Source organism: Protopterus annectens, chromosome 15.part0 (genome assembly GCF_019279795.1).
Source record: "Protopterus annectens isolate FY-2018-M chromosome 15.part0, PAN1.0, whole genome shotgun sequence".
Classification (NCBI taxonomy): domain Eukaryota; kingdom Metazoa; phylum Chordata; order Ceratodontiformes; family Protopteridae; genus Protopterus; species Protopterus annectens.
In genome coordinates, this window is record NC_056749.1 from 29,264,578 (window position 1) to 29,281,053 (window position 16,476).

General features: G+C 45.5%; 1 protein-coding gene across 1 annotated transcript in view; it reads right to left on the minus strand.

Moving 5' to 3' along the window:
• Positions 1-359: 359 nt before the first annotated feature.
• LOC122790101 (afadin- and alpha-actinin-binding protein B-like) overlaps positions 360-16,476 on the minus strand; it is a 107,917-nt gene continuing 91,800 nt past the window's right edge. Inside the window, exon 8 of the mRNA XM_044057673.1 lies at positions 360-1,587. Within this exon, the coding sequence (XP_043913608.1) occupies positions 1,416-1,587 (172 nt within the window). The 3' untranslated portion in view covers positions 360-1,415. The remainder of the gene's footprint in view (positions 1,588-16,476) is intronic.

Sequence of the window (16,476 nt, forward strand, 5' to 3'; positions counted from 1 at the left end):
AGGATGGATAGGATTAGGAATCATATTAGAGGGTCAGCTCATGTTGGACAGTTTGGAGACGAGAGACGAGATTGCGTTGCTTTGGACATGTGCTGAGGAGGGATGATGGGTATATTGGGAAAAAGATGCTATGGATGGAGCTGCCAGGTAAGAGGAAAAGAGGAAGGCCTAAGATAAGGTTTATGGACGTGGTGAGAGGACATGCAGGCGGTTGATGTGAGAGCAAGATGCAGAGGATAGGAAGAAATGGAAAGAGATGATCCGCTGTGGCGACCTCTAACGGGAAAAGCCGAAAGATGAGTCTTAGAGCAGAAGAAACGTAAGCAGTTTACATCCATTAAACATACCACAACAACTTGTTCCAAGTCAGACTGTTTTATTTTAACCAATATATACATATAGCAGTACACAACAGTAAAACTTTTTTTGAATTGCTAAGATACAAACAAGCAATATGCCAAGTAGTACAAACAAAGCCAGTTTTAAATGAAATCAAAATGAAGGTTTTCAAGTTCTTAGCTCAAACATTTTAAAATACACATTTCAATCATTTCTAAACAATCAGCACATCTCTACACAACGTATCACAGCAGTCAGAAACTTTTGTTTTACTGAAAAGTCTAAATACTTGTTACCAGCACAAGGTTCCAGGAGCACCTCCAACAGAAATGCCTCACCTTCACGCTGACAGATCAGCACACAGACCTGCCCCTACATTCACAGAAGAGACGCTAATGTACAGCCATTATGGCACCCCTCCTAATACAAGTGAGATGTCCATTAAATATAGCAATGTCCGACTGTCTTAGCATACAAAACCTGCATATCCTACACAGTAGGAAATCTTAGGAGTAGGAAAGGGTGCAGAGAAGACAATGTATCAAGGTGTTCATTCTGGTTCATTATCAAAACTACACTTCAAAGTGTTTCTCTAACAGTTATCAAAATACTTTTGGCTGCATTATAAAAATATAAAACAGAATCACGATGAAAAAACTTTTACCAGAAAAGGCTGCATATGCACTTGTACCAAATCGAACCTCGGATTGTACTCCATCTGATGTTCTGTCAACCATTAACTGGAACTCCAGAAACAATTCCATGAAGTGTAGTCCAATGATGGAGACACCCCCAAAAACAAAGTGCCAAAAATCTTCAGAGTAGTTCCTTAGAGATGCTACATTTTCATTACAGTTTAAAAATTGTTTTAAAATGAAAAATCCCAACTGAACAAGTAACAATGCGGTACAAGCACCACTGATGTCCTATTTCCAGACTACTTTAAAACTGTACTATGAAAATGGTTTCTTCACAGATACATAGATGGACCACCTTGTGAATTGTGTCTCTGTATGGCTATTGCACATATCCTAGAACTCTTCAAAAGTACATGCTTTAGCAAAAGCTACTTCATGTCAGAAGGACTGCTCAAGAAAGCAGTCGAGAAGATCGCTACGAACATCATGGAATTGGTCATCCAGAGTCTGGCAAGCGGTGTCTTTATAAAGAACGCCAGCAGATATGGTGGTGCTGCTGCTACTGCTTCTGATCCGCACACAGCTCTTGTCTCTCCTTGTCAACGTAGATCTGAAATGAGGGAAAACATGGTTAGCCTTCATGCGTCTCACTCCGAACCCTTCTACCCAGACTTGCCAGGTCACAGTGAACCATCTCGGCTAAATAGCAAGTCCAAGGACCCCCACGGGAGTGTGTTGTCAGCAGATTCTACTCTGCAGCAACTACACAATTATTCATAACTAACGCAGACAAAGGTCACACGACCATATTTGATATGGAGGGTCTGTCAATTTTAGAGCAGGTCCAAGCTGGCTTCAACAACTGCATGTTGACAACTTTATTTGCCAGAATTATAAAAACTTATATAATGTACACATCTGACTGAAATTTAGTGGTAAAACAAATCAAATTAAAATTACAGTGTGTTTAACATTGGAAGTCTGCTTCTGTAAAACCGAAGAGATGACAAGAAGCTACACCAGGAATTTATTAAACTGGTTGTGCTTACATACTTGGGGAAGCTATTTTTTTCTTGCATTTTTTAACTTGAGGGAGGGCTACTGTGATGAGTCTGAAGACCCATGGTCTGCAACAGGCACAACAAGATAAAAACTGTTCCCCTGATGGGCATGAAAAACTGCTGTTAACTAGGAAAGTCTTAGTATGCAAAACACCTTGGTTACACAGTCAAGTTAGCTCAGCACAGACGTTATCTAGTACTCCCAACAGTTTTCCAAGTCCCATAATGCTCTGCAGTTTACCCACTGTATTTTCAGCACAGATAGCAAACAACTGAGCAACAGCAGAAAACAAATACATTTCCCTCTAACCGCTACATAATCCTCACCCAATGCATGCAGGTATATTGAACAGGATGGACAATCACCCAGACTTATTATGGTATGTACAGATCATTTGTATCATAGGTGATTATTTGGTCAACTTGTCCTTCACTGTGGAATCAGGAAAGAACCCCAGAGAGGATGGCAGCCTTGAAGGAAGACCTAGAGTTGATCATAGCCATTTAGTGTCTTCTGAAAGCCTGCAGATAAGCCCCATACTGGAACTGCACAACTCTCATCCAATGTGGAGGTTTTTTTTTAAAGCCTGAGAAACCAAAACTGTCCTAGTTTAGTAGGCAGTAAACTTGACTGTCAAAGATTCATTACATTTTTCATTACAAGCAGCCATACCATGGATCCCAGCATGCTGAACCTATAATCTAAAACAGAAGACAGACAAAAAAAATAAAAATTAAAGCACACCTGATCAACAGTATTGTGCATTTTAATATTCTTGGAACACCCAGGTAAATCTACACACTGCTCAGACTTTTGGTTGCTAGTTTTGGCATAAATGCAGGGATACAATATCTTTATGAAACACATTGGAAGAGCTCTTTCTCTGAATAAGGCTTGAATCCCAGAAGTTCAAGAAGTTAAATCACCAAAATGAAGTCTTCCCAAATAAGAATAGTAAGAAGAAAATACAGAGTTACATTACATAGAGCAAGAAGCCTGCTTTACCTTCCCGATTAAAAGGTAGGCAAAGAATTTTTCCAACTCAAAATTAAGATCTCAAGGTAGAAAAAAGTCCTTAAAGGGGTGTGGATGGGCAGGCATTTATAATTAATTGCTTCCTTACATAAGAAATCCCACATTTGAGTGAAACCAATAAGGTTTCCTGCATCTCCAGATGGAAGTTAGATACAACAAAGGAACTTCAGTACAACAAACTAGAGTCAAAATAAGAGGTTTATTAACACAGCCAAACAATTAAACCACAGGAAAAGGCCAGACACCACAAAATGAAGTCACTCAGGTCAATGGGTTGGCAATACTTAGCTGAATGAACCTTGGAGGGTAGGAAGCATCTCTGGCCATCAAGAAAAGTGAAGCCAGCAGGTGAGGTTACAACAGACTGAAATCATGTTTGCTAGGGCTAAACATGACTGAGCGACTAGTTCAGATTTATTCAGAAAGTGGGCTCTCCTTAAGACTACAGTATCCTCAGGCCATCCCCCAAGGGAAAGGTATTGGGGCTCAGGCCATTCCCCAAGGGGGAGGTATTTGGGATGTTGTTGCTGCAGCATTTGATGCTAGCCAGGGATGCAAACAGATCACAGCAAGGCTCACCCCAGTGACGGACTCAAATTTTAGGGACCACATGTGGCAAAAGACAGTGACAGCCCATCCCAGGATTATGGGCTACAAGAAGTGTCTAGCGCCCACCCACCATCTATGCTGAATCACCATGGACCCCAAACAGGTAGAGGAGCTGCCCAAGGAAACTGGAAACCTGATTTGCTCACAAAGCTCTGATCCAATTCAACAGACCAGAACACTGATCCATTGTGTCCTTAAGAGTTCCCATGCAACACTCCCATATGAAAGCATGTACTTGGGGCTAGAAAGTTTGTGGCCCTCCCACTTTAGCACAAGGCGTTTATGCAAAGGTTCAAAGAATCGCAGTCTGAGCAGATGAGAAAGCATCCTGCCTCCCAAGTGGTGGAATCCTTTCCAGAAGTACTTGAACATTGCAAATAAGTGTTCAGCAAACATCCAGTGAATACCAAGGCCTGTGATGGCTTCATCTGTTAATGGGGAGGGGGGGGGGGGGCTGGTACACGATATCTACTTACTGGAATAAACATAGGAAGAACTGTTTTGCTATTACAATGCTTGATGAAAAGGTAATCATAGCCAATCATCTAGATAGAGGAACATCAATCCCTCCCCATTCTCGGGTGTGTTGCTGCTACCATAACCATACATTTGGCTAAACACCTACAGGGCTAAGATGAAACCATATGGGAGGGTCCAAAACTAAGTAGCTGTCTCCTACCTATAAAAGCTCTTTCACTCCATGACTCTTTAAACATGCAGGTCTGTCTTGGAGATGGAGCAAGCACATCCAATCTTCCTTGAAGAGGCAAAACAAGAGACTACCTGAAATGTTACTGCGGATAGGAATGCACTTAGGCTGCTTAGGTCAAGTATTGGCCTTACAGCTTTGGGTTTCTTAGTTCTAAAAAGAAAATCTAGAATATGTGGATGTTCTATCTGGTGGGACCGCTTGAATGACTTATTTTAAAAGAGCAAATACTATACCAAATACTAAAAGCTGCTCCCACATATAAACTATGAGGAGGAAAAAAACCTGAAAAAACGGATACCATGGCTAAATGCATAAACTTTTATTAAAAGATTAGCATCACCAGGCAATGGTCCCACCTCAGGTCTAATCACAAAAACACTATTTAAAAGCACAATTAAAAGAATGCGCAATCAGGAGTACATTTTAATGAAAAATAAATGAAAAATCTCCACCCCTTAAGGGCAGGTGTCAGTGGTACATAAGCATTCAAACTCAGGGCTTTGTCAGCCTGCAGAGTAGCTATCCAATGCATTTCTGTCAGAATCCCCCCCCCCCCTTGAATTCACAGCCATCACTTGTAATACCATAAAAACAAAAACGTGTCCAGTATTCATGTAAAAGTGGACTCGCTAATGCATTAGTCAATTTTCTACAATGAATGTAATGTCATTAAGGTGCTGCAATATCCATTTTATGTACTCACCATAATGTTCGATGTATGTAGTCCATCTCACCTTACAGTCTACCCGTGGGTTTGGAGCCAAACCTCTGCTCCGACTTGGCCATACTCTACCTCAAAGAGTTCAATTGGCTCGTGGCTAAGAGGTATCCCATCATGCAACAGGTCTAGTCCCCAGATCATGTTTGCTGCAAGCTCACACACACTGAGAACAACAACCTCCCAACAGAAAGGGCTACTGACACCTAGAGACAATGCATTCAGGTCCTCCAGGAGGGAGGGTTAGTAAGAATGCAAGGCGAGATGGACTACATACATCGAACGTTATGGTGAGTACATACCTTCTTGATGTTATATAGTCCAATCTCGCCTTCATTCTTACCCGTGGGACAGCGTCCCTAGCATCTTGATCTTGGGTGGCTCAGTGAAAAATACTCTTGAGCCCTGTGGAACCAAAGGTAGATCTGCCTCTAGAGACCAGATCTAATTTGTAGTGACTAATAAAGGTATGAGGTGAAGCCCATGTTGCTGCAGCACAAATATCATCCATAGACATCCTAGCCTTAAAAGCAGGTGAAGTAGCCACAGATCGTGTAGAATGAGCCTTCACCAATTCTTTGCTATTGGAAGCATAAATAAATGAGATGCAATCGGAGATCCAGCGAGACAGGTTACCTTAGAAACCGGAACCCCAAGTCTAGTGTCTGAAAATGAGACAAACATTTGATCAGATTTCCTGAAATCTTTCGTTCAATGTAAATAGAAATGCAATTGTCTGAACATCCAGCTGATGAAACATTCCGCCTTGTTGGAGAATTCAGGAAAAAAAAACACAGGCAACTCAATGGATTGGTTGATACTGACAACAGAGGCAACCTTTGGAACAAAAGAAGGGTTGGTTCTTAAGGAGACCCTATCCTTGTGAAACACCAAATAAGGTGGTCTAATCTATAATGCTTGGAGTTCAGAGACCCGCTTAGCTGAAGTTATGGCTACCAAGAATACTGTCTTCCATGACAAGAATTTAATGTCACACGTAGCTGCAGGCTCAAAGGGAGTTGAGGTGAGTTTCTGCAGTACAAAATTGAGGTCCCATGGCATCACTGGATCAAAGACTGGAGGTCAGAGTATCAATGTCCCTCTCATAAAAGCCCTACAAAGCCTATGAGCCATAAGGTTAGGCTCATTAGCAACATGAACGGTAGAAATTGCTGCCAATTGCACTTTAGTCAAGGTTCAGCTGCGCCAACCATTAAACAGTTGAGAAAGAAATTCCAATATTGCGGAAATAGGCTATATAAGGATCAATCTCTCTCAGGCCCAAATTCTCTCTCTCACGGGCCCAAATAGAAAGTCTCTTCCACTTACTGGAATAAACCTTCCTGGTAGAAGGCTTGTGGAAAGATGATAGAATATGGACCACTTCTGGGGAAAAATCATGAAGCCTGACTAAGGACAAAACTGCAGCAGCCAAGCTGTCAACCTGAGGGTCTGGATGGAGGGTTGGAATTGTCCTGACATACGAGTCAGCAGATCTGGAACTGGATCCAGAATCCTGGGATTGTCTATTAGACAGGGTTGAAGGAAGTGAAACCAAATCTGATGAGGCCAGTGTGGGGCAATGGGGATCATTTTGCTCCCCACAGACTGTGTTTTCTGAATGACCTTTGATATCAGAGGCAACGGTGGAAAGGCATAGAGGAGACCAGAGGGCCAGTCGTGAGCCAGAGCGTCCCTGGGTGTCTCCTCCTCCGGGGGGGGGGTAAGGGTGAAGTAGCTACTGCATTTGGCATCGAGGGGGCTGGCAAATAGATCACAGCAAGGCTGACCTCATCTGTGGAATATCTCTTCTGCAACATATTTCTTCAGGGACCACTCGTGAGGCATTAGGATAGCTCTGCTCAGCCTGTCGGCAATCACGTTGGACTTTGCCAGTATATGCGTTGCAACTAGAAAGCATTGGGAAGACACCGCCCACTGCCAAACTCGAAGAGCCTCTCTGCAAAGGGGGCATGATTTGGTTCCTCCCTGTTTGTTCAGGTACCACACCACCGACATTTTGTCTGAGTGGATTGCAATTGTCCCTAGAGGGAGAGCGCTCTGAAGTGCTTGCAACGCTAATCGCACTGCTCTCATCTCCATGACATTGATATGCAAATGGGTCTCGTGATCCTGCCATGTGCTTTGGACAGTCCTGCCAAGATAACGCTCCCAACCCGATCTGGGAGGCATTTGTGGCCACCGCGGCAACTGGAGAAGATAGGACAAAGGGCTTGCCCACATTGAGATTGCTAGCCTGAAGCCACCAGCATAGATCCCGCTTGCATGTGTCCATAACAATAAAATGGGAGAGTGGGAGATGCTGCAGTGACCATTGGGCGAAAAGCAGCCACTGAAGAACCCTCATGTGTAGTCTGTCAAGGGGAATTAGCATGATTGTGGCCGCCATGGTCCCTAATAACGTGGACCACTTTTACCCTGACCTTCCTCAATGGTAGTAAGACGTTGACCTGCTGTTTTAGAGCCTGAATTCTCTCTTCTGGTAAGAGAGCCCTCATGAGCACCATATCTAGTTAGGGCGCCGATAAGTGACGGTGCGAAGGCAACAAAGCAGATTTCCAGTTTAGAGTAATTCCTAACCGTTGGCACAGTGCAATGGTGGCGTCCCTGGTCTGTAACAGTAGATGCCTGGTGGTGGCAGAAAGGAGCCAGTCCAGGTACGGAAACCGTTCTTGGAATTCCTGGCATCTCAAGTGAGCCATTACCACTGCCATGCATTTTGTGAACACCCTGGGGGCTGTGGTGAGACTAAAGGGCACAGCGCGAAACTAAAAATGACTGGCTTCCAGCCAGAAGCGTAAATTACTTCTCGATGCCCTGTCCATCTTGATATGGTAATAAGCATCTTTGAGGTCGATGGAGCACATCCACACATCTTTCCCTAACTGAAGGAGCATGGACTGTAAAATGACCACGCGGAACTTGGACTTTTGTACATGAAGGTTCAATCAGCTGAGATCCAAGATGGGTCTCAGGTCCCCTGTTCTTTTCGGCACCAAAAAAAATCTGGAGCAAGTCCCTAATCCTACTTGGTCTGTGGGGACAGGCTGGATGGCTCCCTTTGAAAGCAACTTTATTTCTAAAGTTGCAGAATCCCTGTGACTGGGTGGAACGTCTGGGATTCTCTTGGATGGCAGGGAGGAGGAGAAGAGAAGGGAATATGATAACCTCTGGAAATCATCTTTAATACCCACTTGTCTTGGGTGACTTCTTGCCAGGCTTCTGGGCATAAAGAAATGCGACCCCCAATCGGCTCCAGAGAAGCACAGTTGGGCTTCCCTTCAGGAGCGCTGGTAGGGAGAACCACGAAAGGAATCACGGTCCCCCTGGTTACGTGGGCCTCCTCTGCCTCTAGGGCGGCATCTACCTGAATTTCCACCGCCTCCCCTGCCTCCAGAGGGGGAATTACTTTGTGCTCGCTGAAAAAATCTCTGCGACTTCCTGAATCACATTTTCCCACCCTTTTGGCCCTTTGGGTAAGGTCTAGAAGGCATGGAAAAACTACAGCAGACAATTTTTCCTTCCTGCTCGCAGCTAGTGAGTGTGTCCTTCACCTTGGTTCCAAATGATGAACCATCAAATGGGGCATTGGTGAACGTAGACTTAAAGGCCTCCGAAATTGCACAGATGCATCCAGGAGTGTCTCCTAAGAGAGACTCCGGAACCCACAGCCCTACTCGCTCCGTCGGCTGCATACGAGATTGGATAAGGGAATTTAGGGTAGACATCTGTGCATTGACCTTCTGTGCCACAGCATCAGAAATGTTATCCTGTAGAGAATCTCCTAGCTCTTTTAGGAGATCTCTGGAACCTCGTAAAATGAGTCAAGTAGTTCAGCGACAGCAGTGAAAAGGCTGCTGAGGTAAACACACGCTTCCCATACCTGTCCATATCCCAGGACTCTTAGGTGGATGGACGGTAGACGAAGTTTCAGCAAGTTCCTTATTAGTGGTCACTGCCACTACCATGGCATCTATCAGAATGCCTTTAGATACTCCTTGTCAGAGGGGGCAGACAAAAACTTATTGGGTCTCCTTGGGACCGGTTCCACAGTGTCAGAAGTTTCCCCACACCTTTCGACAGACAAGATCTAATAGCTCATCAAAAGTGGGAGAAAGCCAAGAGGCGGAGGGTCGAGACCCGAAAGCCTTCAGGAACACTGACTCATCAGAAGGAGATTTGGATGGCCAGCCACCTCTCTGATTCAGGATCTCCAGGATATCTGAAAAAGAGATCTTCAGAAGATGACTTGGGGGACCCCTCTGACTCGGAGGTCTGTATCGGTTGTGAGAGACTCACCCAGGGAGTCCAGGTGTTTCCTCTTACACAATCTTTCTGGCATGCTCCTCATGCAAAGACTCTGGGGAGACGTCAGAAAGTTGGGGACCACTCGGAGGAATCCTGAGGCTTTTGGGCTCCGCTGCCCATGTATAGAGTGTGATCCGAAACAGACACCGGTGCTGGAGGGGGCAGAGTATCAGTGACGTAGGATGCAGCCGACCTGGCCAGCACACACAACCTCGAAGGCTGACCCACCCCCCAGCTCTGAAGGCCAACTAACTAAAGATGAAACAGTAGTAGCCCTCTGCGCCGACGAAATTAGGTCCGAAGCTGTCAGGTCCAAGCTCACTCGGGCCAAAGTACTGAGAGGAAGGCTCTGAACCAAGGAACATCAGAGACCTCCCCCTCAGGTCCGGCTGGAGAACTATGAACCCTCGACCCTGTGGTCTGAGCAGAGGTCAGAGTGAAAATCAGGACAGAGGCCAGGCAAGGCTACTGGAACAGACCTAACTGTGCCCGACAGCACCAACAACTCTGGCTCCGAAGGCAGAGAAAGGCTTGGAGGAACAAAGGATGAAGAGGCCATAAGCTTTGGAGCCGAAATCAATTTAGCCAACACCGATGACTGAAGCAGTTTCTTCACCACCCTATCAACGTCTTCATTGGAAAGGGTCCTGGAAGACTTGGAAGATAAAGTAGGAGATCTGGATCTCCCTACAGAAGGGGACTTGCATGAAGGAGAACCCGGTTGAAAAACTGGAGACCTGCTCCGAACCAAAATATCGGTGACCGGCTCCAAAAGGCTGGGAGCCGATATGGATTTAGTCAAAAGTCTACCTTCTTTTGGCACAGAGGGCAATGGAACCGAAGGAGAAGCTGTTCTAGCAACTTTCTCTGGCAGCTCCGAAGAAACAGACTGAGCCGGAGAGCACTTCTTGGAAGTTTTTTGTCCTTTTTAGCTGGTGAAGACAATGCATTGGAAGACCAAGTCTTCCTCGGAGTGTTTAAGCAGTCCTTTCAAATTGAGCTTGTTCTTCCTCTCCTGTAGCACACGGGGATTGAAGGAATGACAAAACAAGCAGGACTCTCGGAGGTGAATAGCCCCCAAGCAGCACACACACACACACACACACACACACACACACACACACACACACACACACACACAGAGTGCCCATCAGTTAAAAGACATTTTATTGCTGCATTCAACACACTTTTTAAAGCCCAAAGGCCTGTGTTCTTAGGATCCTTGGACATGTCTAAAGGAACAAATTAATACGTACACTCACTAGACCCAACTAACAAGAAACATAGCCTCTAACAAACGGCCCATAAACAGACAGGAAAACAACAGGGAGGACTAGGTCCTCTCAAACGGGCCTAGCCCGGGGAAACAAAGGCAGGAAAGCACCACTAGCCAGACAACACTAAAACACTAATTTAATGGAGCACCAAACCAAAGACCACACAAACAATGGGGAGGACTAGGTCCTCTAACTTAAAACGGGCCTAGCCCGTGGGGAAAGAAAACGAAAGTACAGTTTTGTACCTACCATAAATGTAGATGTTACAGTGTACACCCTGCTGCAGTCATCACACTTGGGTTATCCTGTCGTCAGGCATTCTCGCAGTCGGCCTGAATTCCAAAGTCTTGGTCCGGCGTCGGTTGCTGTCACTTCTTCCCTGACGTCAGTCCGCCAGGAGTATATATGATGCATCAGACGCCATCTTCAGTTTTTCTTGCCCCAGATGTCAGGTGCCCCCAAAAAGGTGGTCAGTAATTAGTACCAATCTAAAAAATGTAGCACAAACACAACATCCCTCCAGCTGTAAGCAAATACATCAGAAAGGTATTGTAAAGATTTAGTTAGGTCAGAGGGGATGGAGGGAGGGTAACCTGGACTGCAGCAGGGTGTACACTTATGGTAGGTACAAAACTGTACTATGTTCATCGTGTTACCCTGCTGCAGTCATCACACTTGGGTAGAATCCCAAAGCTAAGGATGGGAGGAGGAGTCAAAGAGGGTTAGAGGAGGCTAGAAGGCCCTGCAGAACTGCAGTGGCAAAGCCAGCTCTAGTCTTAGAGTGGTAAGTGGTAATCTTTGGTGAAGGTGTGTACTGAACTCCAAGTTGCAGCTTCCAAAATATCCTTGGTTGGCACCCCCCTGAGGAAGGCTGTCGATGTAGCTGCTGCCCTGGTAGAGTGGGGCCTTATGGTAGCAGGAACTGGTTTTCCATGATGGGTATAGCAAATACGAATGCAATGTCCTATCCATTTGGAAATGGTCTGTTTTGATATAGCCTTCCCTTGGGAAGCTGCAGCATAGGATACAAACAGCTGGTCAGATTTTCTGAAAACCTTAGTTTTATCCAAGTAGTAACGAAGTTGCCTGTGAATGTCCAAGGAATGCAGGAGTCTTTCTCCTTTGTTCTGTGGATTTGGAAAGAAGGTGGGTAAGTGGATGGTTTGATTTAAAGCCACACTGGATACCACCTTAGGCATGAAGGAAGGATTAGTTCGTAGAGAAACTCTGTCTTGATGGAAAATGAGGAAAGGTTCCACTGCCATTAGCGCCTGAAGCTCTGAGACTCTTCTGGCTGAAGTTATTGCTAGCAGCAGGGCAGTCTTCCATGATATAAACTTTAGATCAGCAGAGAAAGCTGGTTCAAAGTGAGGTAGCGCAAGCTTTTCCAGAACAAAGTTGAGGTCCCAGGTTGGTGTAGGTGCTCTCCTGGGAAGCCTAATGTTTTTTGCCCCTCTGAGGAACTGTCTTAGAAGTGGATGTGAAAATAAGGGTGGATCTGTGTTGTAGTGGGCTGAAATAGCTGAGGCGTGGATTTTAATGGATGAAAAAGAAAGTCCTTTGTGCAACATCTCAGTTAAATACTGTAGAATCTGAGGCATGTGAGGCTGTAGGATATTTTGGCTTTTAGCTTGGTTCCAGGCGCAAAACCTTTTCCATTTGTCCGAGTAGGCCTTCCTGGTGCTGGGCCTCCTAGCTTCCACAATAACATCCATAACTGCTTGAGGAAGAGGAGCTGGCTGGTTGCTTAGGTAATTTGCCATGCAGCCAAATTTAAGGTTTTGAGCTGGCTGTGTGGAATCTGATTGTCTTGCTGTGTGAGCAAATGAGCAATTTATGGTAAAATCCAAGGTGGGCCCTGGGCCATATTCCTTAATAGTGGGTACCAGTGCTGGCGTGGCCAGTCTGGAGCTACGAGTATCATTCATGGTCTCTTTCTGACTTTCAGAAGCACCTTTGAGAGAAGGGGCAATGGAGGGAAGGCATATACTGTCAGGTTTTTCCAACTGAATGAAAGTGCGTCCACTTTCCAAGCTTGATGGTGAAGTGTCCTTGTACAAAATTTTGTTAGCTAATAATTTTGGGGGCTGGCAAACAGACCTATGTCTGGGTGGCCCCATTTTTGAGTTATCACTGCAAATACTTGTGAATCCAGTTTCCACTTGTGGGGATCCATGATGTTTCTGCTGAGGTCGTCTGCCAATGTGTTCTTTTTTCCTGGCAGGAACTGAGCTTGTAGCTGAACTTGGTAAGCCAGTGCTGTGTTCCACAAGGTCATTGCTTGCCTGCATAGAGGGTAGGAGTGTGTACCCCCTTGTTTATGTACCACATTACTGTGGTGTTGTCCGCCCTTATTGTAAGCTGTCCTGGATGTAAGAGGTTCTTGAAGGCTGTCAGCATTCTGTACAGCTAGCATCTCTTTTTGATTGATGTGCAGATTCCTTTGATCTGCAGTCCTGCCATGTGTGCCCCCCAGGCATAGTCCGATGCATCTGTTGTCATAGTTTGCCTGGCTGGGGCAAGGTGAAAGGCTGACCCTTGTTGAGGTGACATGCCTGTGACCACCATAGAAACTCTTGAAGGCAGGGAATGAGAGATATCATTGCGTCCAAGCTGTGGCTGTGTTGAGACCATACGCTTTTTAGGTACCACTGTAATTTCCTCATATGCAGCTTTGCAAATGGTATTAGTAGTATGCAAGATGCCATGAAGCCCAAGGCCTGCAGAATTTTTCTTGCAGGGAGTTGGGTCTTTGTTGCCATTGTTTTGAAATATTGAGTCAGTTGTAGTTTGTTTTGCATCAGATAAGCCTTCTGGGCCGTTGTATTCAAGCTGGCACCCAGGAATGTCATTTTGTGAGGGTACTAGTTTTGATTTCTTTTCGTTTACTGTGTACCCTAGGCAACTTAGATGTTTTACAAAAGTCAGATGTTGTAAGAGGATGTCCCTGCTTTCTGCTTGGATGAGGCAGTCGTCCAGGTATGGGTATATTTGAATTCCTCTGTCTGCAGTATGCAATTACTGGTGCCAGGCATTTTGTGAAAACCCTGGGCGCAGTGGATAAGCCAAAGGGCAGTGCAGAGAATTGGTAATGGGTTGAACCTGCAACGAAACGGAGGCATCTTCTGCAATTTTGTCTGATAGGGACATGCAGGTATGCCTCCTTGAGGTCCAACGTTACTAGCCATGCTTTCTTGCCCAACATGGGAAGACGCTACTGTAGTGTTAGCATCTTGAATTTGGGTACTTATAAGAAGGTGTTTAGAACTGAAAGGTCCAGAATTGGTCTCCAGGCATTGTCCTTTCTGGGGACTAGAAAGAGCCTCGAGTAAAATCCTTGGCCTTGCTCCCGTGTAGGTACCAGTTGAATGGCTCTCATGTCCATGAGAGCTGTAATTTGTTTTTGTGCCTCTGCCCATTGATTTTGTGGCAGGTTTGGCATTCCTCTTTTCGTTGGCAAGGTATGGAAATGGAATCTGTATCCTTGTAAAATTATGTCTAGGACCCATTTGTCCTTTGTGACAATGTGCCATTTGTCTGAAAAAAGTGCAAGTTTTCCTCCCAAGGGTGCTGCCAAGAGAGTGTTGCTTGGCCAGATGAGGTGCAAGTCATTGAGTTTGCCTTTTGGTAGTTTGGGGCCTGTCTTCTCCTCCCTTCTGTGTTGCAGTGCCCCATTGTCGAGGTTTGTATTGGGCTTGTGGTTGTCCTCTGCCTCTTGGACGTCTGTATTTACCCCTCTGTGGTCCGTCAGTAGCTGGAAAGGACCAATTTTTGCTGGCCAATTTCTGCTGAAGCGAGGGGGCTGTACCTGTAGAAAATCTTTGACTGTCTGCATAGATTTTGCCTTATCCTCCATTTTCTTTAAGACTTCTTCTGCTTTAACTCCAAATAGAACATCCTGCTGTAAGGGAGCATCTAGAAGCTTTGCTTTAACATGATCAGGCAGAGTTTGTTCCTTTAACCAAGCATGCCTACATAAAACAGACCCAGTAACAGCTGCTCTACAGGAAGCTTCCAAAGAATCAAATCCACATTGTAAAGTATGTTTGCCCACCTGTTCAGCTGCATGCAACAGATCCTGCATTTCTTTCAATTCAGACTGTTGAGGGAGTGCGCTCATTTTTTGTCTTATTTGAGACATTAGAAATTGCTGGTATTTTTGCATGTGAAATTGACAATTTAGCGCTCTCATAGCTGGAGTGGCTGAGGTGTAAACCTTTTTCCCCCCACCTGTCTAGTGCTCTGGAGTCCCTTTCAGAGGGTACAAGATTTTTTGCCATAGAAGCCTTAGCCCCTTTGGGACCCTGGGAGATAGTCTCTGGATCAGCAACAGGGCTTTTGTAAAGGAATTTGTGGGAATCAGGCACTCTATAGTATCTGTCTGGTTTGGCTGGAGCAGGAGGCAGAGAATCTGGATTTAAACTAGATTCTATGTAAACATCATCCACAATGTCTAAAACTGGGGGGATGGCAAGTGGTCTGTGCTGGGGGAGTAAAAGAAACTCAGCCTTTTCTTTGAGTTGGAGTAGTCCTGACCTTGACAGTGGAAATGTTCCCTCATGGTATGTAAGGTTTCCCCAAAGGAGTAGTCTTCAGGGGGAGAAGCTGAGGAAATGGAATCCTCAGCATCAGAATCTTCATAAGGGGAAAAGGAGTAATCCTGTTCCTCAGAGGAGCCTGAGGAAAGAGACACTTGATCAGAGGAAGCATAATCTTCCTCTTGTCTAGGCCTTTTGTTGGGGGGGGGGGTTGGGAACCCCTGTTTAAAGAGATCAAATCTTCAGCCATTTTAAGCATCTGTTTCTTTGGCATGGGGCCTTGAACTGGAGACTGAAGTGCAGTATTTTTTGGTTTAATAGGAGTCTTAAGCTTAGGAAACATTTTTATAGTGAGCGTAGTCGGTCTGAAGACACCTTCAGAAACCGCAGGTGTTTCTGCAGCACAGACATCTTTCTGCAATGTCATCGGTAGGGTCTAAAGTAAATGGCTGCGTCGGCCTAGCACTCTCCGCCAAAGGACCCGAAGCGGTCTCTGGTTCCAATTCTGCGGTAGCCAGGGGCTGGGTAGGAGCCTCACTGAAAACCGGTGAACCAGAGACCTTGCCCAGCCGAGGCCTCGGAGTCTGGCTTGGGTCTAGGCTGCCTGTCCTTATCCTTGCGTTTTTTGTGCACACCGGTAGTCGGTTGCTCCGACGGCATTGAGTAGTTAAATTTTCTACCGAAGTAGTGTCGTGCGAAATCAAAGTGTCTTTTTATAGTACGCTTATTGAACCTAGCACAAAAGCGACAACCAGTGACGTCGTGGTCTGGGCCTAGACAAGGTATACAATAAGAATGAAAATCCTTATGAGGTATTTGCTTCCCACAAGAAATACAATTGTAACTTTCTGACATCGGTCTGAGGCAAGAAAAGTTTCCCCAATGGGGTACTTAGCTTTATTGAAGACTTCGGATCTGAAATTCGACTTCAAAAATCTCAGGAGTCGGCCGACCGGCACTTGCGAACTGCTCCTGCTTCGGGCACCGCACGGTAAGAAAGACTGAAGAAAATGGCGTTGGATGCATCATATATACCCCTGGCGCACCGACGTCAGGGAAGAAGCAACAGCAACCGATGCCGGACCAAGACTTTGCAATTCAGGCAGACTGCAGGACCGCCTGACGACAGGATAACCCAAGTGTGATGACTGCAGCAGGGTAACACGATGAACATCGGGATACCCAGCCAGACAAGGGCACAAAAAACAGCCAGAGAAAC